Source organism: Colobus angolensis, unplaced genomic scaffold (genome assembly GCF_000951035.1).
Source record: "Colobus angolensis palliatus isolate OR3802 unplaced genomic scaffold, Cang.pa_1.0 Scaffold108, whole genome shotgun sequence".
NCBI classification, from domain to species: domain Eukaryota; kingdom Metazoa; phylum Chordata; class Mammalia; order Primates; family Cercopithecidae; genus Colobus; species Colobus angolensis.
This window is the reverse complement of record NW_012111808.1, coordinates 6,739,319-6,764,717: the sequence shown is the minus strand read 5'-3', so window position 1 is coordinate 6,764,717 and position 25,399 is coordinate 6,739,319. Positions and strand designations below refer to the sequence as shown.

The following is a 25,399-nucleotide window of genomic DNA, read 5'->3' as shown; positions in this document are numbered from 1 at the left end:
TAATCTTCCAGATGTAAACCAAGGACCTGCTGTCTAGGTCTTTGCATTTGTCAGTTGTGTATTTATGTGTGGGACACAGTAACTGTTGAAGCAAATCAAATTCAAGCAAACTAAAAAGCAAATCCTTGCATAGTACTTAAAGTCCAATGAGATAAAATGATGGATCAACAGGATTATTTTTGCTTAATGAAGCATTCTGGGTTTTGAGTCTCATTGGACTCAGTTTTTCAACAGGATGTTGTGCTCAAGGGCTGGAATTTGGAAATTCCACAACAGCTATATAATCAGTCAGCTCTGATTAATTTAATTGAAACAGGACTCTTGATGAAGCCCTGCTGTGCTTATAATTAAAAATTTAGAAACGGGTAGGGAGAGGGGTAAATGACGTGGGGGTTTCTTTTTCCTGTGAAATTAGCAGAGTGTATTAATTCAGAAGGTAGGCAGTTGCCTCTGATTGTATGCTTTAGTAATCTGAACCATCTGCCTCTATATACTAAGGAGTTCACCACTTTAATCCAGCTTACGGCCGACAAACCACTCTTCTCTATCAGTATGCCCTTGAATAGATGAGGCTGTGCAAAGTCCTTTGCTCTTAAATGTATTGCTGTCATTGAGAATATTTGGAGGTTTTCTCTTGGGTTTGTTTGGATTTTGTTTTTTCAGCTTTTGTCTAATTTTGGTTTTATTTTTCTGGAGCAGAGAAAATGGCTTTCCTTATGAAAAGTATGATAAGTAACCAGGTAAAGAATTTAGGATTTGGTGGTGGGTCTGAAGAAAATAAAGAAGAAGGAGGTGCATCTGATCCTGCAGCAGCTCAAGGGATGACTAGAGAGGAGTATGAGGAGTATCAAAAGCAAATGATTGAGGAGAAGTGAGTACATGCTACTTCATTTCCCTTAAAAAGCAAAGGAAATTCATTCTGGCCGTACCTTCTTCAGCTCTCCAGTTTATTTCTCTTTGCTTTTTAAGATGCCTTTCCTTTTGCCGTTTACCTCTAAACCAAGGAAAGGTTGTTCTTCTAAAGTAAACAGTTCCCTAACATCAGCAGCTACTATGTGCTATGTTCTATATTCTACACGTATGAATGGAAATGAACAATAATAAATTAATCTATATGTTGTTCTTAAAGCAGCTTAACACTTTCTGGTCTAGGCATGTTTTGATTGACCTCAATTTAATTATTTAGATGAAAAATGGTGGGTTTAACTATCTTTATATTCTTTCTAAACTTCACCCTCCTAGCAAGTAGAAAGTCTTCAAATTGTAATAATTCAGACCTTATATCTAGAAAAGGGCCTAAAAGAACATAGTGTAGCTTCCTTGATCTTGCATGTGAGAAAAAAAAAAAGCCCAGAAAGCATAACATGACAATTATGTCATAAGACTTGGCTTACCAAAGACTATGAATAGATTTGTGGACTGTTTAATATGGAAATTCTAAACATATAGAAAAGTAGAATAGTAGGATGAATACCCATATATACCTATAACATAAAATCAACAGCTTACAGTTTGCTGTATTTGCTTACAGATTAAATAGATAGGTGGTAGATAATAGTTTTTAAAGTAAATTACAGATGTCATATATTTCACCCCTAAATACTTCAGCCACCCTCCTCCAAAAAATAAAGACATTGTCTTGGCTATATAAAATATAACAAATATAAAATATAAGCAACATTTTAGTTGGGTATTATAGAATGTGAATGTCACCAACAACTTTTCGCCACTTGAAGACTGATTCTGAAATAAATGCAATCTCTGTGTCATTTTTAAATGTTTAAGGTAGAATTAAGGTTCTTTTAATAACCAGTTAAGAAATGAAACACCAATCTAGAGGTTAAATGTTTATCATATGTTTCAAAAGAAAAGTATTTCTTTTTTGCCACCCGGGCTCTTTTGCTAATGATCAATTACATAATAGTTGCCTAAGTCCTATCGCTAAGATGATTATAGGTGAAAAGGTTAATGACCTGGAGGAAACAAAGAAAGTACAAAGACTACATTTAGTGGAAACCTTGTCTATTGTATTCTTCTGAAAGAAATCATGGCTTATAAACTACCTAGAATACATTATGCTTGGTTCTGCAGTAAATTAAAGTTGGTTTTTAAAAAAAAAGTCAATGCAACTAGCAAAAATGAGGTTGGTGCTAAGACTTGGGCAAAAGCAGCAGCATTCCTTGAATACTGGCTGATTTTACCTATGGCATGCAAAACAACAAAAAGCTGTAAACGCAAAATAAGTACTGTGTAATGGAGAATAGAAGACAAACATCAGCATCAAACATTCTCAGATCAAGTAGGCTGATGAAAATAAAAATGTAGACTACAGTTGTGAGCATACAAAACATCATTTAATATGTTCAAGCAGCAGATCCGACTGCAGATGAGGCATCTATTTGATTAACTCATGTCCTAGTTTTCCTTAATTTTATATCTGGACAGATCAAAGCTCAAAATGCCCAAATCATACCGTCAATCAGTAGATTGAGTTGTCAGCTACTCAGCTTTTTGCGTACGTGTGTGTGAGAATATTATATATTTATGTAGTCACTCAGTTTAAGAAATAGCGTCAGGACAATGGGGCATTCGGCTTTCCTATGATACAGAGGGATGACTTTCAGTCTATTGTTTGAATTTTCAAGAGTTTCACCACCTAGAATGCAATATGTAGTAGGCATTAAAAATAATTCATCACAAGATAAACACAGAGATAGCTACAAACAGTGTAGTATATATAATAATTAAAATGAATGTTAGCAAATAAAAACCTCCTAAACCCATCCTCTTCATTTTAGGAAGTGGGGAGATTGACTATATGAATTATAAATAAAAAACTATTTAGCAATGCACTCTAATAATGCACATTCATTTTTCTTTTCCTTCTGTGTTCAATCTGCGTGTGTGTGTGTGTGTGTGTGCCCACCACTGGTAACATTAGTACTGAAAGAGGTCTAAACATAAATAGACTATCTGGAAAGGAAATAAAACAATAGTCTGTTTATCCCTACATTTTCTCAATTACATTAAAATGTTTCTTTGCCTTACTTATGCTTCAACAGTTTCTACAATACCATTTGTAACTTGACTCTGACCTTTGTTTTATTCAGGAATTGTTTGGACCTCTAGTATGAGCATAGCATTGTGAGGAATGTACTGAAATGGAACAGATGGGTTTTCTTCTGCAGGCATTTACACTTTACGGGGAGACTAGCTAGCTGCATGTGACTATAAACAGAGCAACCAGTTTTTCTGTGTGATTTGTAGACTGGCTCTAGAGGACTGGAATCTAACTCTGTCTGGCATTAGTATCAACAAATGGATCAATGCGGTTTATAGTTACCTGATTTTCAACAAAGGTGCCAAAATAATCAGACCAGGAACGGAAAGTCTTTTCAACAAATGGTGCTAAACAACCGAAAAACATTGAACTTTGAACCCTACTTAACACTACACAAAAATTAATTTGTTATGCATCATACACATAAACATAAAGCTTTTCAAAAAAAAAAAGTAGGAGAATATCTTTGCAACTTGAAAGTTGATGAAGGTTTCTTTATCATGACCCAGACTGGCAATCTACTGATTGGCAATGACCATATCAATGACCATAAAATTATTAAATGATAAATTCAACTCTAAGTTGGAAACTTTTATACGTTAAAAGATGCCATTAAGAAAATAAATGGGCAAGCCAGACTGAGAGGATATATTTGGAAAATATATCTGACAAAGGACTGGGATCTAGGAAATATGAAGAACTCCTACAACTCAATAATAAAAGCAAAAAAAATAAAAAGGGAAAAGTTGGAACAAATACTTCAGAAAGATAGATACATGACCAATTAGTACATGAAAATCTTACGTGAAAGTACATGAAAAGCTGCCTAATATCATTAGTTGTCTTGGAAATGGAAAAAATGTAAATCACAGGAAAGTAGCACTCCATAAATACCAGTATGACTAAAATCAAAAAGACAAAAAATATTAGATGTTGCCAAAATGTGAAACCACTAGAACTTTTGCTTCAATTGTTGAGACATAAACTAGTATGACAACTTTGGAGAAAGGTCTTGCTGTTTCTTACAAAACTAAATGTATCCCAGTAAGTCACCCTAGAACTCAGTAAATTCCATGCCTAGTTATTTACCTAGTAGAAATTAAAATAGATGTCCACAATAAAAGCTAGAACAACAATATTCATAGCAGCTTTACTCACTGTAGCCCCAAATGGGAAATGATTCCGGTGTTCATTAACAGAAAAATGACTAGACAAATGGTGATTGTATCTGTGCAAACAATAGAATACTTACTACTCAGCAATAAAAAGGAACCAGCTACTAATACATAAAACAACAAGGTTAAATCTCAAAAGTATTTTACGCTGAGCGAAAGAGCCCTTACACAAACATGAACTGTATGGTTCCATTTTATGAAGTTCTAGAACAGACAAAACCAATCTATGGTAGAAAAGGTGTGGTGGTTGCCTCTAGGGCTAGGGGGTAGGCCTTGATCAGGAATGGGGTTGGGGAAATTTTCCCAGGTGAGAGTAATGTTTTCTATCTTGAGAGGGTTTTGGGTTACACAGGTGTGGGCATTTTGGGGCCTCTTTGAATGGTGTGCTTAAGAGGTTTGTGCATTGCATTGCATACAACTTTTGCTTCACAAGAAGAAAAGAGAAGCTATAAACAAACGTTTCACGCTAGTTAATGACATGCATATTGAAGAGTTTGGGGGAAATGTTACTGATTTCTGCAACTTTGAAATGTATCAAAAAAGTAAAACGTGGATAAAGAGAGGAATAGATCTGACAAAAACGTACCGTGAGATGCAAACTGTAGAATCCAGATGGATTGGATATTAAAATTCTTCCAACTTTTCTGTATGTTTGGAAGTTTTTACAGTAAAACGTGGGGAGAAAAGGTCTGCTGCTTGTCCACGCCACAGGTCGCTAATCTCCTGGACAAGTCACTTTATTCGATGTCCCTCTCCAAAACTAGAAGGTTGAACTCGACGCTTTCTCATTCCCGTTCCAGACCTGAGATTCTGTGGATGGAAACGAGTTCAGAGAGCACCTGAGCCCAGGGCCTGTCATCAGGAGTTTAACCTGATGGTTAAACTCCTTCCTTAACATGTGGCTGTTTGCGAGTTCAGAGAGCACCTGAGCCCAGGGCCTGTCATCAGTAGTTTAACCTGATGGTTTGCTACAGCTCCTTCCTTAACACGTGGCTGTTTGCGTAATGGTGAAGATTATGTCCAAACTCAGAGTCAAGACACAGAAACCAGTTTTCACCTGAAAATAAAAACAGGGGATTTGTTTTAAGCAGATACTGCTTTCCGCAAAGACAGTTCACCAGATCCACGGGTAGAATTCCCGTTAGGCCTCACACGGGCCTAAACCAAGAAGCAGGAGGCTGTTGAGAGGCCACGAGCACTCTTTCCTCATCTCTTGCCATTGCTTCTATCTGGGCGTGGCTCCTTTATTCTTCCTCAGCAGCCAGACTACAAGGTTGGTGGAAAATGACAGTCAATGGCTACCAATTTCATCTGTTATTTTGCCAGCCACATTGCAGTGTTATTCTTAGCACCAATCCCATATTTTCAAAGAAGAGATTTCATTTACTGAGCTTGGTCTAACCCCATATAGCCAGAGGGCAGGGCCGTGTATATAAATTCAGCTACCAATAAGGCGCTTCTGTGGGCAGCAGGGAAGGGTGGTGGTGCTTGTGAGCTTGCAGACATCCCCAAAGGTGTCTGCTTTTGTCTGGATCATCATTAGCAAGAACGTCCATTTCAAACCAGCATAACCATGAGTCCAGTTAGATCATTCACACAGCAGGATCCCAGTCTGGCATACTGGAAACATCCCCTTCCTTGTTTGGGGCCACCTCCTTCCAAACCAGGAAGAAAATGCCATGCCTAAATTGGGGTCTGGAGAGAGTAACAACGAAGGGAGACAGGTTGATATTACATCCCCCAACGCCAATGGTCTTCAAAGAACTGCCTGGTTCTGGACACGGTGACCCTATTTTAGTTTGCATAAGAATCACTCGGGAAGCTTGCTAAAAAAGTAGCTTCCCCTCCCCTGCACCCCGAGATTCTGATGCAGCAGGGCTAGGATCAGGCCCAGGAAGCTCCATTCGTCATAAGCGCACCAGGTGATTCTGAGGCTCATGGTCCTCGGCTGAACAGTCCATGGAAAACTCCATGTTAGGAATAACCACCCTGCCCCTCTCCTGGTTCACATCATAAAGAGATTCCTAGGACCAAATTATCTTTGGGACTTAAGGGTATATACTGAAAGTTATGACAGTAGAGTGACAGACAGGCAAACATTTGGGGACCTAGGAAAAAAATCCCGTATTTCCCAAGTATCTGCCAGCAGTGGCATCTCAGAAGGTGTAACCCAATATCTGACTCCTCTGAGCACAGGCAGGAATGTCTTTAGCTCTCTGTATCCTTCTGATCCTTTATTCTTTAACTTTTAGGATGGAAAGAGATGCTGCATTTACACAGAAAAAGGCTGAGAGGGCATGCCTCAGAGTTCATCTCAGAGAAAAATACAGGCTCCCAAAGGTAAGACACTCTGAACACAGGAAACATCTAATCATTTCTTAATTACTAAAAAATGGGAAGTCATACTTGATTATCCACAAGGGATCATGCTGAATATATCCTAATTGTAACTGAGATGTTTGATATAGTGAAAAGGGAACTGAACGAGGAGTTCATAAAATCTTGATTCCATTTTTTAACTTAACTTCTATGAACTTCCACTGTTGCTAAAAAAAAAAAGCAGTTAATACCTATAAATGACATTTTAACATAAGTTTATCTAAAGATTCTCGAACTTCTCTATGTAAATACACAATGGGGACAATAATCATAGCTGACATTGGCTGAGCTCTTTCTAGGTACCAGGCACTGTGCTTTGTGTGTATGAATTCATTTAGGTTCTGTTGTCATCTCTGTCTTACCACAGAGGAAACACAGGCATGAAGAAAGTGGGTACCCTCCTGCCATGGGCCAGACAGCCAGGAAAGGCAGAGCCCATGGTCCTGATTTCTATGATATTCCACCTCTATTTAAAATGAACCATCGATTGCTGGTTTGGGGAATAATGTAGTAGAGACAGTCATCATCCAGCACCATCTTATGCATCTCAGCACTGGCTGAGGATGACTGCTGTAGGCTGTGGCCGAGTGAGTCGTTGGTTTCCTGGTGGGAAGGGAATGCCTTGACATGTTGTAGAACATGTCTTAGATGTACTATTCCAGGGCTTGCATCCAGCAATGACAGAGGGCCTGTCACTTTGCTACTCTGACTCATACCACCTGACTCCAGCTTTACTACCTGTCCACCTGACTAAACGACTCCACCTTCAACTTCTGGGTTGGTCATTCAACTTCATATTCCAAAGATGCACCATCCCTTAAAGAACATCTTCCATCTGGAGAAGTCAAAGAAAAAGATCCTCCAAAGGGCATGATCCCAAGTATGAGAGCCACCTCCAAATCCGGGTGGTTTAGAAAGTGCTGCTAAACCAACTCCTTCCATTGATCCCCAGCAGATCCCAAAAAAAGCTGGTTTTAGAAACTATAAGCATGAAACAAGGGAGAGTCCACTGTCTATTCAAGGTCACTGATGAAATCACCAAAGACTTAAACGTGGTAGAGGTTGATCCCTAAGGTTCCCAAGGAACCCGGGTTCTGTTCTTAATAAGGGAAGGAAAACCCACAACAAAATGTAAGCTTATTTCATCCACAACCAACGAGCTTGTAAAAGAATGCCTTGCTTTTCCTATCCCACCCTCCATTCAGGTTTAACAACTTTTTCCCACTGTGCTTGCATTTTGGAAGAGTGAAGCACTTCTAAACACTGTCCTTTCCACTTTCATTGTCTGGTGAATTTCCTGAAACTCCCTGGATGTCACTGGCTCTCTTTAGCAATGTGGCCTCCCCCTAGGCAGGAAACTTGACTCAGATTCATGCTGCTTCACTGAAGCCTCTGGCCTCTGCTCTTGTGCCATCTGATTAAAGCACCATCAATCTTGCTGGGATGAAGCAGAAATTTCTCACACACACACACACACACACACACACACACACACACTATTGGCTGGGTGTGCATCGTCCAGAATGGTAGGGCTTTTTAAAGATTTATTTTTGACAACTGTTATTCTTCTTTAGGGATGTATGGAGAATTGGGGTTCAGTTATGGCTCTGTGACACAGTATCACATGGTTTTTAAAAATACCTGAGTCTCTTAATTTACGCAGCAGGAATAGAAAAAAAAATCTGAGCCCCAGTATCCTCATCTATAAAATCAGGGCTGAAGTACCTAACTTCATAGGATCTTTGTCTGAGATAATGTAATATAAAGAACCTAGTACAGCACCTAACAATAGAGCTCTTATTGTTGACATTATGATCTCTGGGCACAAAAGTCTTATTTCCTGATAATAACAACCAGGGGTCTTGAGGACTGCCAGTCCTTAGGTGTGTAATCAATGCAACAATGGAGGTTCCTGAGCCTCAAGGCCCCAAGCCTTTTATCTTTTACTCCACTAATGGTGAATCAGCAGTCTTGCTGACTTCCAGGAGTGAACACCCTTAGACTTAGCAGTAAGGTTTAAGTACTCTTACGAGAAAAATAATTCTCAAATCTCTGTGCCAAGGTATCCTTTGAAACAAAAGCCTTTCCAACAGAAACTATGGAAAAAGGAAAAAATGATAGCCATGAAATGCACAAATCCAGGTCCTCCCCGGAGAATGATTGCGGCTATACCTGCATAGGCTACTGCTCCCTAAAGCCAGCTAGGGGGAGGGACCGACATGAAGGACATTAATGAATGAACAGTAGAGCCTACCAGTGTCTTTCATTGCCTGGCTTACTGATGTTCATATATCCCCTTTTCTATAGCTGTTTCAAATGCATAATGCATTTGAGACCCCACCTGATTTTCTCATAGACCATGAACTAGACCATAAAGCTCATCTAATAATCTCATACCACTGCATCATTTTATACCTGGGGAAACTGCAGCCCAGGAGGGTTAAGTAGCTTTGCAATAAGCTACATCTTCTGTGACAGACTCAGGATTGGAACTCAGGCCCCACAACCATGAAAAAGAGCAGTTGGCCGGGCGCGGTGGCTCAAGCCTGTAATCCCAGCACTTTGGGAGGCCGAGATGGGTGGATCACGAGGTCAGGAGATCGAGACCATCCTGGCTAACATGGTGAAACCCCGTCTCTACTAAAAAATACAAAAAACTAGCCTGGCGAGGTGGCGGGCGCCTGTAGTCTCAGCTACTCGGGAGGCTGAGGCAGGAGAATGGCGTAAACCTGGGAGGGAGAACTTGCAGTGAGCTGAGATTGCGCCACTGCACTCCAGCCTGGGCGACAGAGCGAGACTCCATCTCAAAAAAAATAAAAAATAAGAATAAGAGCAGTTGGTTCACAATAGGACTTTGACAGAGCTCCCTGTCTCAAGGTATTTGTTCTTTCTACTTCTTTTTTTTTTTCTTTTGAGACAGAGTCTCACTCTGTCGCCCAGGCTGGAGTGCAGTGGCACGATCTCGACTCACTGCAAGCTCCGCTTCCCAGGTTCTCACCATTCTCCTGCCTCAGCCTCCTGAGCAGCTGGGACTACAGGCGCCCACCATCACGCCTGGCTAATTTTTTGTATTTGTAGTAGAGACGGGGTTTCACCGTGTTAGCCAGGATGGTCTCAATCTCCTGACCTTGTGATCCACCTGCCTCAGCCTCCGACAGTGCTGGGATTACAGGCGTGAGCTACCACGCCTGGCCTCTTTCTACTCTTAATATTTGAGCTGTTCCTCAAAATTTTAGGGCAGTTTTGAATTCCACGTGGCTTAAAAAAAATGGGAGTATATTCTTTCTCCTGTGTTGTCTAACAGTTTGACCCTAGATCTGCAAGCAGCTGTCTAAATTCCAAATACAATCCAAACAAACAGATGAGGATTTTACTTGAAAACATTGTACACACCATCATTCACTGCAGTTTACGTCCAGGCGGGGACTCCCTTCTCCAAAGGCATTTTTTGTTTGTTTAAGTTCTAGGGTACATGTGTGCAACATGCAGATCTGTTACATATGTATACATGTGCCATGTTGGTGTGCTGCACCCATTAACTTGTCATTTACATTAGGTATATCTCCCAATGCTATCCCTCCTCCCCTCCCCCACCCCACGACAGGCCCCGGTGTGTGGTGTTCCCCACCCTGTGCCCAAGTGTTCTCATTGTTCAATTCCTACCTATGAGTGAGAACATGTGGTGTTTGGTTTTCTGTCCATGCGATAGTTTGCTCAGAATGAGCAACTAAGTTCAACAAAGGACATGAACTCATCCTTTTTTATGGCTGTGTAGTATTCCATGGTGTATGTGTGCCATATTTTCTTAATCCAGTCTATCATTGATGGACATTTGGGTTGGTTCCAAGTCTTTACTGTTGTGAATAGTGCCGCAATAAACATACGTGTGCATGTGTCTTTATAGCAGCATGATTTATAATCCTTTGGGTATATACCCAGTAATGGGATGGCTGGGTCAAATGGTATTTCTAGTTCTAGATCCTTGAGGAATCGCCACACTGTCTTCCACAATGGTTGAACTAGTTTACAGTCCCACCAACAGTGTAAAAGTGTTCCTATTTCTCCACATCCTCTCCAGCACCTGTCGTTTCCTGACTTTTTAATGATCACCATTCTAACTGGTGTGAGATGATACCTCATTGTGGTTTTGATTTGCATTTCTCTGATGGCCAGAGATGATGAGCATTTTTTCATGTGTCTGTTGGCTGCATAAATGTCTTCTTTTGAGAAGTGTCTGTTCATATCCTTTGCCCACTTTGTGATGGGGTTGTTTGCTTTTTTCTTGTAAATTTGTTTAAGTTCTTTGTAGATTCTGGATATTAGCCTTTTGTCAGATGAGTAGATTGCAAAAATTTTCTCCCATTCTGTAGGTTGCCTGTGCACTCTGATGGTAGTTTCTTTTGCTGTGCAGAAGCTCTTTAGTTTAATTAGATCCCATTTGTCAATTTCAGCTTTTGTTGCCAGTTGCTTTTGGTGTTTTAGACATGAAGTCCTTGTCCATGCCTATGTCCTGAATGGTATTGCCTAGGTTTTCTTCTAGAGTGTTTATGGTTTTAGGTCTGACATTTAAGTCTTTAATCTGAGCTAAAGGAGGATGTTCGAACCCATCACAAAGAAGCTAAAAACCTTGAAAAAAGATTGGATGAATGGCTAACTAGAATAAACAGCGTAGAGAAGACCTCTTAAATGACCTGATGGAGCTGAAAACCATGGCATGAGAACTCCATGACGCATGCACAAGCTTCAGTAGCCGATTGGATCAACACTGATCAAAGGTATCAGTGATTGAAGATCAAATGAATGAAATGAAGCGAGAAGTTTAGAGAAAAAAGAGTAAAAATAAGTGAACAAAGCCTCCAAGGAATATGGGACTATGTGAAAAGACCACATCTACGTCTGATTGTTATACCTGAAAGGGGCGTTTTTATATTGGGTTGCATTTGTAACAATGGATTCTACACACAGTGTTTCAAAACTGTGCCTATGGTATGGAAGATACTACAAATACCAATAATGCAATTGTCTGCTTTTTGTAAACCACATGGAAATTCTAATCCGGTATAGCTAGCCATAAAAACAGCACCTAATAAAACTACACGATAAGAAAAATCGTCTACTCTGGGCACACTGCCTATGAGTTAGCCCTGCTCTGCAAGGAGCAGTTTAAAAACTAAAATTAAAATATTTTTAAAAATCAGCTGGATCGTATTCCACTCAGTCCAGTTATCACTAGCTGTGGCTAACTTCCCCTACCCCAGTGCAATACCTTGCGCTTGCAAACCAGCCCCACCCTTGGGAGCCTCTTCTGCCTCCCGCGCTGTCACTTGTCACACGTTACCCTCCCGCCCGCGTCCCCCCCACCGACGAGGCTCTGGGTACGGGGACACTTCGATGTCCCATGTGGCGAAAAAGAGGCTCCGGGGGACAGACACGTTTCCCACGCTAACGTCTGCCCAGGCTGTGCAGAACAGCCGCTCCCCTCCAAGTCAGATCCTGGCTAGAAGGCGGAGGGCGCTGCGGCCGCCAGCGCGGGCCCGGAATCCTCGACGCCGGCGCCCCCTGGTGTTCCTAGCTCCGCGGCCACTGGCACCCGCGGGAGGCGGAACCAGGGCTGCGGTTGGTGGCAGGACCAGGGCGGGGCAGAAGCCAATTTCTAGAGGTGACTTAAAAAACAACAAAAAAAAGTATTGATAGATCATTGGATGGAATGGGGGAAAAACAAAACAACAACGAAGAAAGAAAGAAAAGAAAAGAAAAGTCTTATTATTTTGTTATTGAGGACCTGGTCGTGCGTTTCCTATCCTCCCATGGCATAACGGGAGAGGGAGCTCGCAAACAGCCGAGTTTCCGCTGTCTCCGCATTCGAGGGCGGGCTGAATGAGTTGGAATCTTCAGCCTTGAGAGGAGATGACTGAATAAATGAAGCTTATGGGGGCAGAATCATGCCCCAGGCCTCCAGTGCCATGCTTTTTATTTTAATGCTGAATTCAGCCAACTTACCCAGTGGCTTGGCTGCTGGTTGTTACTGAAGTATAGGTACCTAAGATCTCTCTCATTATGCAGAGGAATCTCCGCAATGGAACCTTTAGAGGGCCATCCTCAGAGAGAGGCCGGGCGCGGTGACTCACGCCTGTAATCCCAGCACTTTAAGAGACCGAGGCAGCGGATCACCTGAGGTCAATAGTTCAAAACGAGCCTGGCCAACATGGTGAAATCCCGTTTCTATTAAAACATACAAAAAAAAAAAAAATTAGCTGGGCGTGGTGGCGGGCTCCTGTAATTCCAGCTACCCAGGAGGCTGAGGCAGGAGAATTGCTGGAACCCGGGAGGCAGAGGCTGCAGTGAGCTGAGATCGGGCCACTGCACTCCAGCCTGGGCGATAGAGCAAGACTCCATCTCAAAAAATAAATAAATAAATAAATAAAATAAAAAGCCATCAGGAAAACATAGTGGGGGTGCAAGGTGTAGGGTTTTGTCTCCTAGATGCTTCATTAAGGAGCAAGGAGGCCCTGGAAGGCCAGACAGTGCCCATCTGGGTCACTAGGAGATGTAATTGAGAAGCCCAAGGCATGGTGCTCTGTCCAAAGAACTGGAGGGAAGGAGAGGAGAGGGAGGCCTGCCAGTGCTGCCTCTTACTGCAGCCAGGGGAGGGCTGACTGACGGCTGAACCAAAGGAACTGCTGTATTCGGTGGGAAACAGAGGAACAGATTCCCAGGTCCTTATGGGTCACCTCCATGAGGCTTGGCTTCCGAGGTCATCCGAGGAACATGCCAACCATCACTTCCCTCCAACCCTCTAAGTTCTTTTCCTAGAACAGGTTCAGGTTCCTGGATGACCACAATACTTTGGTTCCTTGACACCGGTGTCTGAGTGATGTTTCTCTTTTCAATAGACTTACTTTTTTACATCCGGAAAAGGACATGCCATATGTGTGTGCTCAATACATAACCATAAGGATCATATAAATTTAGGGACGTGCCAAAGGTCACAAAGCTTGCTGTGACAAATGGAGACTCAAGCCTCCTTACTCTTCATCCACTACTTTTTCGTCCCCCCTTCTCCTCATATCCCTTTAAACTGGGCATCAGATTCCTGGTGGTAGACTTTAGAACTGAACACACTGTCTAACAAAGAAAATGGCACAGGACAGAAAGCAGGGATCACTGGGACTCTAGTGGGCTCCTAATAACCTTCCCCTCCCTGCCAGGTTTGCAGAATACTTAGCCTGTGCCATCTTCTAAAGCCCATATTGGGTAAGCATTCATAGTAATAGTATTAACAGCCCACAGGGAATTGGACGAATTTAACACGTCCTCCAGCTAATGAGGGATGACCCCCTGGGTACCTCATTCACAATTCCCCAGGGTCACCGCCACAGCGCTTACATAACAGCAGGATTCAGTTCTAGACCCTTCCCCTGACCAAGGCCCGACAGGGAGCAGATCTGAGAAAATGTCTTCCCAGGAGCTGTCAGGTCTAATGAGGATAACTATGTCACATTTTGGAATTAGAACTGTATTTTCTAAAGAAATTATTTGGCTGGTGTTTCCTCTGAAAAAGAGTTTCACTCTATTGCTGACAGGGAAAAGCAAATGTAGACTCTTTGAAAAGGAGCAACATAAGCCATAGCCCTCTAGATAAACAATAAAAGGTCTTGGGTCTCAAGTTTACTAATTGTTAGTGACAATACTATTTGCTATGCCAATGTCTTTTGATGACCATTGTTAATTTCAGTAATCAGATAAGTAATTAAATAAGTGCAGTAAACAAATTGCAGTAATCTGCAGTACGTATATGTATATGTATCTATACCAGTCATTATAATATTCATGTATACATATCCAGATTATGTCGATTTCCTCTAGTTGTCAAATTATAGGTATCAGAGGACTTAAAATGCCTAAAGTCATCCATGATGCTTACATTAGATTTGGATCGCACACCACTAATTATTCCAGACTCTGTATCTTCAGTTTCTCCTTCTTGATTGGCCTCTCCTTAATAAAAGAGGTCAAATCTCTCCCATCTAAAACAAGCAAACAGTATTTTCTGAGTAAACATGGCTTTTTAGGTATCTTCCCTTAAATGACTAGTTCTCACTGCTCTGCTAAAACCTTCTTCTTCCAGATGTTCAGTGTCTGTCTAAATACAGTAGGTGGTTCCCTTAATTTCTCTTGGGGCCTCTTTGTTTCTTCTAGCACTGGTGATCGCTTCTTCCTTAAAGCCCTCTCTCTCCTCAGCTTGCAGATATCACCTTCTGGTTCTTGTTCTTGTACTGCTTCTTCTTCATGAGTTATCTTTCTCTGTCTGCCTCCAAATTGTGGGATGTTCCAGGGTGCCCCCTTGGCTGGCTCTTCTTCTCACTCAAGCCTGCACAGTGTCCACGAGGGCTGCACCTTGCCGTTGCTTTCTGCTACCACCTACATGTTGATGATTCTCAAATCTGTACTTCCAGACCACATCTTCTCCCCACATTTCCCAACTGCAGCTACCTTTACTTGGGCACTTCACAGATAGAACCAGCTCATATCCAAAACTTAGTTGCTCATCCTCCCTCTAAACCTGCTCCTCCTATAGGCTCCACTTCCATGGGTGACTCTCCTGAAAGCCCATCTCCCAGGCTGGCTACCAGATGTCACCACTGCCTCTTCCCTCCTTGCTCCGGCTGCATGTCCAGTAAATCGCCAAGTCATCTTAATTCACTCCTGAATAGTTCTCAATTCACCATAGCTTTTCTACTTGGAGTCTTGTCCCTCTCAACACTGAGGTTTCTGAAGTGTGAATCTGATCGATCCTGTTTCTTCCCTGTTTTTTTTTTTTGTTTTTTTTTGTTTTTTGTTTTTTTGGTTGTTGTTTTTTAAGGCCACTATGTCTTTTAGAATAAAATCCAAACTCCTTGTCCTGTATGCTGTGCTATGGCTCCCGTCTCTCCAACTTCACCTCTTGCTACTACTCCCTGCCTGGACTAGCACTTCCTCCTGCTCCGTTCCGTGCTCCCTGTGGCCTTTCTGTAAGACTCTGGTTAGTGTCACTTCTTCCAGGGCCTTCCATGATCTCCCTCCCCCTACCTAATTCTGGATTTGGTCATCCTCCTCCATGTTCCCATATATCTTGAGTCCATGTCTCCTACATCATCTTATGACCCTAAATATCTGCACCTATTGTGTGCTCCTTTAAAAAGGGGGCTGACTTTTAAATCTCTCTGCTCGGTGCCTAGCAAGGTGACTGAGATATAGAAAATTGCACACACACACACACACACACACACACAGTGATTGCTGAGTAAATGGATGTTATTGGGGAGAAAAGAAAAGAAAGAAAAATGCCCGGCTGGGTGCAGTGGCTCACGCCTATAATCCCAGCACTTTGGGAAGCCGAGGTGGGCAGATCACGAGTTCAGAAGATCGAGACCATCCGGGTCAACATGGTGAAACCATGTCTCTACTAAAAATACACAAATTATCTGGGCGTGGTGGTGCGTGCCTGTAATCCCAGCTACTAGGGAGGCTGAGGCAGGAGAATCTCTTGAACCAGGAAGCTGGAGGTTGCAGTGAGCCAAAATCGCGCCATAGCACTCCAGCCTGGCAACAGAGCGAGATTCCATCTTAATAAAATAAAATAAAATAGAAATGCCCAAAGAACAAAGTATCAAAAACAGCAGAAAGGATTTACCCACCATTAGAGTTACAGTAAACTACAATTTTATGAAAAGAACAAGTCCAGATTCAACATTGTAGTTTTGTATAAAACACAAAGGTTTCCCTGTTTTATAAATACAACACCATATTTCTTCAAGTAGAGGAAGTAATATGTTTTAAATAAAGCTACAAGATTCTTTCTAAAAGCAAATGTGTCCCTCTCCCTGGCCAATTTAAAATGTATATGTAAGTCAAGCTAAATTAATAAGAGAAAACAGTTCCACAATGAACCCTAATCCTATTAACAGAATTGTCAATCTAGGTTAGTCATTGAAAAATAATGTTGTGACCCCTGCTGAGCTATATGATTTAGTTACACCTGGTGTTTGTCTGCCGTATTAAGGGCACCATTCATTTCGAATAAAGATGCATATAGGAGAAACTCAACAGAGTTGTCTTTAAATGTGTCACATTGAAAGCTCCATTACAGTTGAATTTAAAATTTGCCTCTTAAAAAAAAAAACAAAGATGATTGTGTGAACCTTCCTTTGCCAGACCCCTTCAGATTAAGAGCTCTTGGGGCTGCCCAGCAGGGTCTGAGACACCGAAACCTCCTGCTTTCTGAGCAGCTGTTTCTGGTGACCAGGCGGCGGGGAGGCCATCAGAGGCCCCATCAGCCGCCATCTCTTCCTTCCCCTCCTCACCCTGCCCCAGTTCGGTTTGCTCCTCCTACTTATGCTCTTGAAAGAGCAATGGATTACATGTCTCCAGGGAGTACGGGGATGGGAAGGAGTCACTGAACACTAGTGAAGCAGGATTTCAAGACATGTTGCTTGGCCACACCGGTTTTCTCATGTCATCTTCACAAACGCCCTGTAAGGTAGGTAGATATCACCTCTACTTTAAAGATGAGAACACCGGCTCAGAGAGGGAAAGTGACTTTCCAAGGTCACAGAGCCAGTAAATGGCAGAACAAGACTTTACCACGAGACAATCCGAGTGCACAGGCCGTGTTTTCTTGCTAGACCCTTCTGGCAGCTGTGTTAGGTCTTAGGCCCTAAAAAGCAGAATGACGTTTTTGAAGAATCTTTACCTCTCGAGACCTCACTTTCCTCGTCTGTAAATGAGGGGCTTGGATATGCGGCCTCCGGGAGCTTTTTGAGTCCCTGTGGAATGTCTTCATGAGGGAAAGAGGTATGAAATGTGCACAGCTGGTATCTAGAAATTCTCATTCCATGTAGCTCCCGATGCATGCACACTTTCAATCAAATTGAAAACCGATGCCTATTCCTCAAGAAGACAAATCCACACCATCTGTCCTAATCTGCAAGTGCTGAGGGGTCTTTAAGTAGCTGAAGAGGGAAGAGCAGCAGCAGGGCACAGCAGAAGGAGCAGCCAGCATGCCCCAGCCCAGGGCCTTCACACCAGCCACACATTACCTTCTGAGGGCAGCAGCCCCACTCATAACCAGGACAGTGAGAGTGGTTTATGAAGACAAGTACCTGACTGCTCAAGTCCATGATCCTCACAATTATGTCAATCTCGCGCTACATGAGCTCCTCCACGTGAAAGAAATCCATTCTTTTAGCTTTTGGTATCCTGTAGGCAACGATAAGTGAATAAACCAAAAACAAAATCAAATCTACCTAGTATCAATCACACTGGTATTTGCTTATACACCACGCTTAGCTAACTGGACTCTGACAAGAGGAGAATGCTCAGTTTTTTGAAGACATAACCATCTAAGATAATTTATCATGGTATCTCAAGTTTGGTGAAAAGAGAAGGCCAGTTTATCCAGGTCTAGGAAGTAGTAAGTCTTGAAATCCAGGGTCACGTTTATCTTTTGGTGAATGCTCATGCATCAATCACAGGAAATGACAATGGTAGGATATGGAGCTATTTAAATAATGGGGTATTCAGCACTGGCCATAAAGATAATAAGTCTGGTTAAAAACAAGAGATTAAAACGGATTTCTCATCAGCTGGCATAAAAATAATTAGCTCTTAACTGCATTAAACAGTATCCCAAATTGGTAAGATTTCTAGAAATGAGAAGATCTCTGAAACAGAGCCTCTGAGAACAAAGTATAGCCTATAAGTCCCCTAATTATGTGCTGGCTCACTCATTCATTCACTCACACCACGGTTCTCATCCTTGAGCCTTCCTTCCCTCCCTGGAGCTGCTTCCGGCCCGTAGTGATGCTGATTCACATTGGCTGTAACTGCACTTGTATTTGGGGATTGTAATGAGCCATTACTTCTTTTCCTTGAAGTGTGAACTGTGTCCAAATATTCCTGGTCTCCCCAACCCAAGATTTGTCAATGGGCAGCAGAACGTGTGGACAAGACATTCATTGTTTGAATTGCAGACAAGGTCCTGTCAGCAGGGTGGTTCATTAGGAAGAGAGGAAACAAGGCTGCTGTGTCCACTGTATAAATCCCATTTATGCTTCTTAATTGCTTGCTCTGTCCCGGATCTTTCTCTTAAGGGCCAATACTCTCCCACCGTCTCTTTCACTGTCCATGCCTTCTTTATCCCAGGGATCCTTTCAGCAGGGATCTTGACACTGAGCTGCCCTCTTTCCTCTAAAATATTCATAACCACCACTACTACTTATCCAGAGCTTAGATGCTTGTGAGGCTGTTTCACAGCATGTCTCATTCAATCTGCTCAGCAGTCCTCTAAGTGGCCCTTCCATTGGACATCAGAAACATAAGTTGACTTGCCCAAGGTCATGCATTGGTAAATGACAGATCTGGGACTCGAACCCATGTTTAACTCCAAATCACACAATCTTTCATTCTCCTAGGCTACCTCTGGCAGGAGAACGGTCTGGACAGGCTGCAGCTGTTTACAAAGGAGACACTTGAATACTTAGCCAGTTCTAGATCTAGGGCTAGCTCAATTAGTTAGGATCCAGAGCTAACGAGGCTACAGGCCCACATTTGGTTCCAGAGGGCATGATTTTCTCCTCTAGCCACTCAACAGCCTTGTCTGGTTGTCCTACTTTTAGTCATAAGGTTTCCATGGCACAGGCCTCAGCCCAGAGTAATCAGTTTCAAGACTAGAACCATCTCCGGAAGCAGCCATGCTCTGGGGGAGGGCAAGTAACCTTGTCCTTCTAGATCAATGGTGAGTGGAGGACTCTCTGACCAAAGCCATTGACTATATCCAATGCTGTCTTTGGACCTGGACATCTGAGGCCACTGCCCTGCAGCCCATGTTTTAGAGGGCTCTGGTCTCTCTTCTAGCCACCCTCTTTCACATGGGGTGAAGAGTCTGTGGGCCAAAGGTCCTAGACCTGGCAGAGCCACACCCCTCTTGTAGACCATGCTCAAGCTGCTCAGGACCCAAAACGCCCTGTCTAAGTGCATTCCAGAGCCTTCCCAGGCCTCTGATGCAGATCTGTGCTCCTGAGAGTGGCCAGGCAGACTAGGCCTGAGGAGTGGGGTAGGGGTCATGCTCCCAAGGTCCCAAGGCCCTTCCCAGTGAGGGCTGGAGCCAGGAGCTGGAGAAAAAAGAGGGCCAAGTTATGAGCCAGGAACTTCTATCAGCACTTGTGCTCTACCATTGACAAAAATTAGGGGTGGGCCCGACAAGAGGTAAGGGGAGCTAGGGCTGGCTAGGTGGCTTTCTCCTAGAATGGAAAGCCTAGTGCTAAAGAGGAACTGACTAAGCCTGGCTTGTTAGAAAAACCAAGCCTTTGAGTGAAGGTCGGAGTCATTGCTAGGTCAGAGATAAGGTGCCAGGACATCACAGCCTCCTGAGAGGGCTAACCCCATGTGCAAGATTGCCCATAGTAAATTCCCCTGTCCACTTCTGAAGGCTATTATTTTTATGAATAGCTACTACTGGGTGAGTGCTTAACAGATTCTAAATAATTCAGTTACCATCTAATCAACCCTCCACAGCTCTAAGGCAAATAATGCAATTCTCCACATACAGACAAGGAAATAAAGCTCAAAGAGGCTACACAAAGTGCCCCAGGTCACCCATCCTGTAAGTGGTAGAACTAACATTCTCACTCAGGCAATTTAGTCTGCGATGCCCCAACATGATTATAAAGATAAACCGGTAGCTATGAAAACAGAGCTCTTTATAGCAAAGAGAACCTACAAATTTAAGCATTGTTAAGGCTGTTATCCTCCCTGACAATAGGTTCATTGAATCACTCAGTAAACATTTATTTTAATTTTTGAAAATATTTATTTATTTATTTAGACACAGTCTCTCTCTTTTGCCCAGGCTGGAGTGCAGTGACTCGATCTTGGCTCACAGCAACCTCTGCCTCCTAGGTTCAAGCGATTCTCCTGCCTCAGCCTCCCGAGTAGCTGGGATTACAGGCATGTGCCACCACACCCTGCTAACTTTTTGCATTATTATTAGAGACAGGGTTTCACTAATTTGGCCATGCTGGTCTTGAACTCCTGACCTCAGGTGATCCCCCCACCTCAGCTTCCCAAAGAGCTGGGATTACTGGCTTGAGCCACCATGCCCGGCTATTCAGTAAAGATTTAATTCTTTGTGTCTACATGCCAGAAACTTTGCTGGGTTATGAGACAGAAAGATGAGTAACTTACAGCCTTTGTCTTCAAGAAAGGTGGAGCAGTGGTTCTCAAACTTCAGCAAGCCCCCAAATCACCAGGAGGATTTGTTAAATCACAGATTGTGAAGCCCGCACCCTGAGTTTCTGAATCAGTGGGTCTGAGTAGAGTTCCAGCGTGTGCATCTCTAGTGAGGTCCCAAAAGATGCTGATGCTGTTGGCCTAGAGAACCCACTTTGAGAACCACTTTGATAAAACTTAGGGCAATCAAGATCCTCTCCATGAGGCAACGTAGAATTGCACTGCTCTTGCTTCCCTGAGCAAGAGGCACGAGGATAAAACAAACCTCAGAGTCACCCTTGAAGGAGGAAACCATCCCGAAGCTTCGTCAAGCACAGCAGAGCCATAGAGAGTGGCCTTGCTGAGGTCTCCCTGTGAATGGGAGGCAGGCGAGCACCATCCCGTGAGCCCTCGCCAGTGTGTTCAGTGTTTTATGACCCTGGCTGGCTGGCTGGCTTTCCTTTGGCCCCTCTAGCTGCCCGTCCCTGCAGGCCCACAACAGTTACCCTGTCCAGGTTCAAACCTGGCAACATGCTTGGGGATCTTACTACCAACCTGAGGGAAGGGGCCAGAATTCCTGGGAATGTCTTTTCAAATCACTTGCATTTGACTTCAGGATGCATAAGAGAGGGCAGATGTCCCACATTTGCATGAACTGAGAATGAGTCGGCCACCTTGTGCTTTTCCTCTCCTTCCTGCAAAAAGGCCCAGAAGATGATCAGCAAGGAAAGCAGCTGCTAGGGAAGGCAAATAAAAAATAAATAGAAATGCACAATTGGCTGGGAGCCCCTAGGGATTAACTAACTAATTAATCCCACAACAGTTTGACCAGGAACTAATTAATCCATTAAGCACTTGGAGGGCCCAAGGCCCTGGCCAAGAGCAGGGAGAGGCTTCCCTCATCTCCGCAGGCTGGCGCGGAGTGGGACTGTCCTCCCGAGTCTCCAAGGATGGCCTCAGTGAGGACTGTCCTTCCCAAAATCATTGGTTCCCCCTGCATCAGAAATCTGCTTCTCAAGCTATTTCTGGAGCCAGGTTCCTGTGTCACTCTGCCCAGGGAACCGAATCAAAGAAGAGAGCCCTGAGGAAAGTCTGCTGGGCTTCAGCCCCTCCAAGTAAGAGAGCCACAGAGAGTTAGAACTGGAAAAGACTTCAGCCGTCGGGTCCTTCCAACCCGCTTTACAGATGAAGAATGAAGTTTACCGGTTACCCTGGTGTGCCGTTTGGACCTAGAGACAAACTGATGTTTCTTTCCGATCAGTCCTACGCAGCACCCAGACAGGGGGAATTCAGATCTCCCTTTAGGTGCTGTCTTTAACTCCACCTCAGAAGTCACCAGGTGCAGAAATCTTTCTTAAAACAATGTAGTCTGATTGACTTAGATCATCATTTTTTAATATGATTTTTCATGAGCTTTGGTAACAAATTTAAGGCTGGTCACAACATATTCAGGTGGCTCTAACATAGATCTTTCCTCTCATTAGCTTTTCTGACACTCTTTTTAATCTTCTGTTTCCCTGAAACCCAGGTCACCTCATGTTACAACCTGATCTCCAAAAAATCTGACAGCAGCCATCTGGGGATGTAAGCTAATGTTAACCTTTCCCAGAGAATGTTTTCTTTAGACTCCTCTCTCATTACAGAACAAGAGGCTGTACAGTCTAAGTGGTGAAACAATCTCAGCTGAGTATGGTGGTACATACGTGTGATCCCATCTACGTGGAAGGCTGAGGTGGGAGGATGGCTTGAGCCTAGAAGGCCAAGGCTGCAATGAGCCAAGATTGCACCACTGCACTCCAGCCTGGGTGAAAGAGAGAGACCCTGCCTAAAAAAATAAAATAAAAATAAAAATAAAAGAATCTCAAAGACCAGGCAGCATACACTAAGAAATTCTGGAACAGACACTCCTAGAATCACAAAATGAAATGTGCAAGGCATTTGCAATAGCATCAGCAACACCGAAGGCTAGACTGCCAGTATGCTGAGTGGGGGCCATGTGCTTGATGGTTCACTTAATACACGTGTGCTGTGGGCCAGACTCCAGTTCAGGTGCTAACGGTGGAGTTGAATCTAACAAGAGCCCATGAGGGGCTCCCTGTCTAGTGGAAGGGAGGAAAAGAGCAATGATTAAGCAAAAGTTGCCGCTAAGGTGTGATGAGTGAATTAATGCATACTGTCTAGTCACTATAAACTGGAACCTCATCCTCTAGAGTGGGGTCAACCAGGTGAGTGGATCTTGGCATGGGCCTGATAGAGTCTGCAAGACTTGCAAAGCTGCCCTTAGGCAGAGTTGGGGTATGATGCCCCAGCTTTTGTGTATATAAGCGACACAGAGAGAAAGGGCTTCTTAAAAATCCAGATGGGGTTGGGAGCGGTGGCTCACGCCTATAATTTCAGCACTTTGGGAGGCTGGAGCGGTTGGATCACCTGAGGTCAGGAGTTTGAGACCAGCCTGGACAACATGGTGAAACCCCGTCTCTACTGAAAATACAAAAAATTAGCCAAGTTTTGGTAGTGTACACCTGTAATCCCAGCTGCTAGGGAGGCTAAGGCAGGAGAATCACTTGAACCAAGGAGGCAGAGGTTGCGGTGAGCTGAGATCGAGACACTACACTCCAGCTTGGGTGACAGAGCAAGACTCCCTCTCAAAAAAAAACAAACAAAAAAGAATCCAGATGGCTGGACTCCACCTCCAGAGTTCCTGATTCAGTGGATCTGGGATGGGGCCCAAGAATCTGTAGTTCCAGCAGGCTCTAGATGATGCTAATGCTGCTTGTCCAGGGACCACACTTGGAGAACCACCATACTGGAAGGTTCTGATTGACCCAAGGTGCCACGAAGAAGGGACTTCCCTACAGGAGCCTCCACGACTGAAACCAGGACCAGGCTAGGCTGCAAGGCCAAGTGTGCCACTCACTTCCTTTATTCTCTACAGACTTTTTTCCTGCTGCTTTTTAAAATGTATTTAGTTACTGAGTTAGTAGGTTTAGAGTTATTTATCTATCTCTATTTATTTTTCACATAGAGTGAAATGGATGAGAATCAAATCCAGATGGCTGGAGATGATGTGGATTTACCCGAAGATCTCCGGAAAATGGTAGATGAAGATCAAGAAGAGGAAGAAGATAAAGATTCTATTCTTGGGCAGATACAGAATCTCCAGAACATGGACTTGGATACCATAAAAGAAAAAGCCCAGGCCACCTTCACTGAAATCAAGCAGACAGCGGAGCAGAAGTGTTCCGTGATGTGAGGGGTGGGAGGGTTGGAGGGAGGGAACCAGTCATCCGTGGAAAAGATCACTCTCCTGTGGGACGTTTCGAGCAGTACATGTTTTAATGTAGTGAACACATTAAGGAAAACCACGATGATCCATGGATAGACAATCATTTGGTTGTTCTAAATATTCCTGGCAGAGTATTTAGCTAGCAGCTTGCAGCAGGAACCATACTTTCCTTTTAGTTATAAATGAGACAAACTGGAAATTTTCAGGTGTAAATGATGATGCTGAACACATATCTGCTTAAAGACCTTGAGATGAGCCAAGAAGAAACAAAAGCAAGTGGCATTTCCTCTCCAACTTTCTTCCTTGGAGGCCAAGTTCTCACCTGTCCAACTATTCGCAGGACACCAGGTCCCTTCAGAGAAAGATGTGGAGAGTCAAGGTATCCACTGGAAGCCGGGTTGCCCACAGGGAGCTGAGGCTACAGACTCCAGGGCAATCAAAGGTCACCACCCCCACCCCTCACCTCCAGGCTCCTTGAATTTGTCAGTGATACTCATCACTTTGGTCCTTGGATGCTTCTCAGCCAAGTGGCGGTAGCAGGGATGTGGTGAACAATGAGAAACTGAGGCAGGGAATAGACCTCACCAGCCCTTTGCATTGGAGATCATCATTCTAGTGGCCATGTGAAGAAGGGAGGCACAATTATAGGCAGAGGGAAACCAAGGAGACGGCTGCTCTTTTTGAGTTGAGCTTAACTCTCCTTGTCTGAACTTGGTGATAGCAATGGAAACAAAGTGGGTAGACTAACAGAGAGCGTTAAGGAGTTAAATCAATCTCTCTCTGTCTCTCTCTGTCTCCTCCCAATCTATTTCTCTCTCATCCCTTTCCCTCCTTCTTGTCCAATCTCCCTATCTCTTTTTTTTCTTCTCCTGTCCCTTCCTATCCCACCCCTTCAGACTACCTTCCAGTAAATCACACTGTCATTTGGTGCCAGAGGCTTTCAGAGTAGGCACTGATTTTTTTTTCCCTAATATCTGTTCTCTTTCAAAAGGAACAATTCAAAAGACTTAGGACAGTTACCACTGAAACACTTCAAGCTATTTAGCTAAAGCCCACCAAACCAAAACAAAATACTGATTTTTTTTGGTGAATCTGTTCATATGGTGAATAAAGATCTATCAAAGAAAAAGGAAACTGAGACCAAAAACTTAGGGTCTAACTTCTTCTAAACCCAGATTTCCCAAATGTGTTGTACAAGAAGTTTCGTGTAATAAAAATATGCAAATAAAACAAATGAATAAAGGTCCAAAA

The 25,399-nt window shown here is 43.3% G+C and overlaps 1 protein-coding gene across 1 annotated transcript; it reads left to right on the top strand.

Annotated features, from left to right (window-relative positions):
• Positions 1 to 517: 517 nt before the first annotated feature.
• CPLX4 (complexin 4) lies at positions 518 to 25,399 on the top strand. The gene is made up of 3 exons (XM_011949395.1): positions 518 to 871; positions 6,489 to 6,576; positions 23,888 to 25,399. Exons 1-3 carry the CDS (start codon positions 705 to 707, stop codon positions 24,113 to 24,115), a joined length of 483 nt encoding a protein of 160 aa, XP_011804785.1. The 5' UTR covers positions 518 to 704; the 3' UTR covers positions 24,116 to 25,399.

What these genes read in the sequence shown, in the direction of transcription:
- CPLX4 (XM_011949395.1), top strand. Translation starts at nt 705, where the DNA reads ATGGCTTTCCTTATGAAAAGTATGATAAGTAACCAGGTAAAGAATTTA. An exon ending in AAGCAAATGATTGAGGAGAA is followed by an intron (nt 872 to 6,488) that starts GTGAGTACATGC and finishes TTTAACTTTTAG; the next exon opens with GATGGAAAGAGATGCTGCAT. An exon ending in AAAAATACAGGCTCCCAAAG is followed by an intron (nt 6,577 to 23,887) that starts GTAAGACACTCT and finishes TTTTTCACATAG; the next exon opens with AGTGAAATGGATGAGAATCA.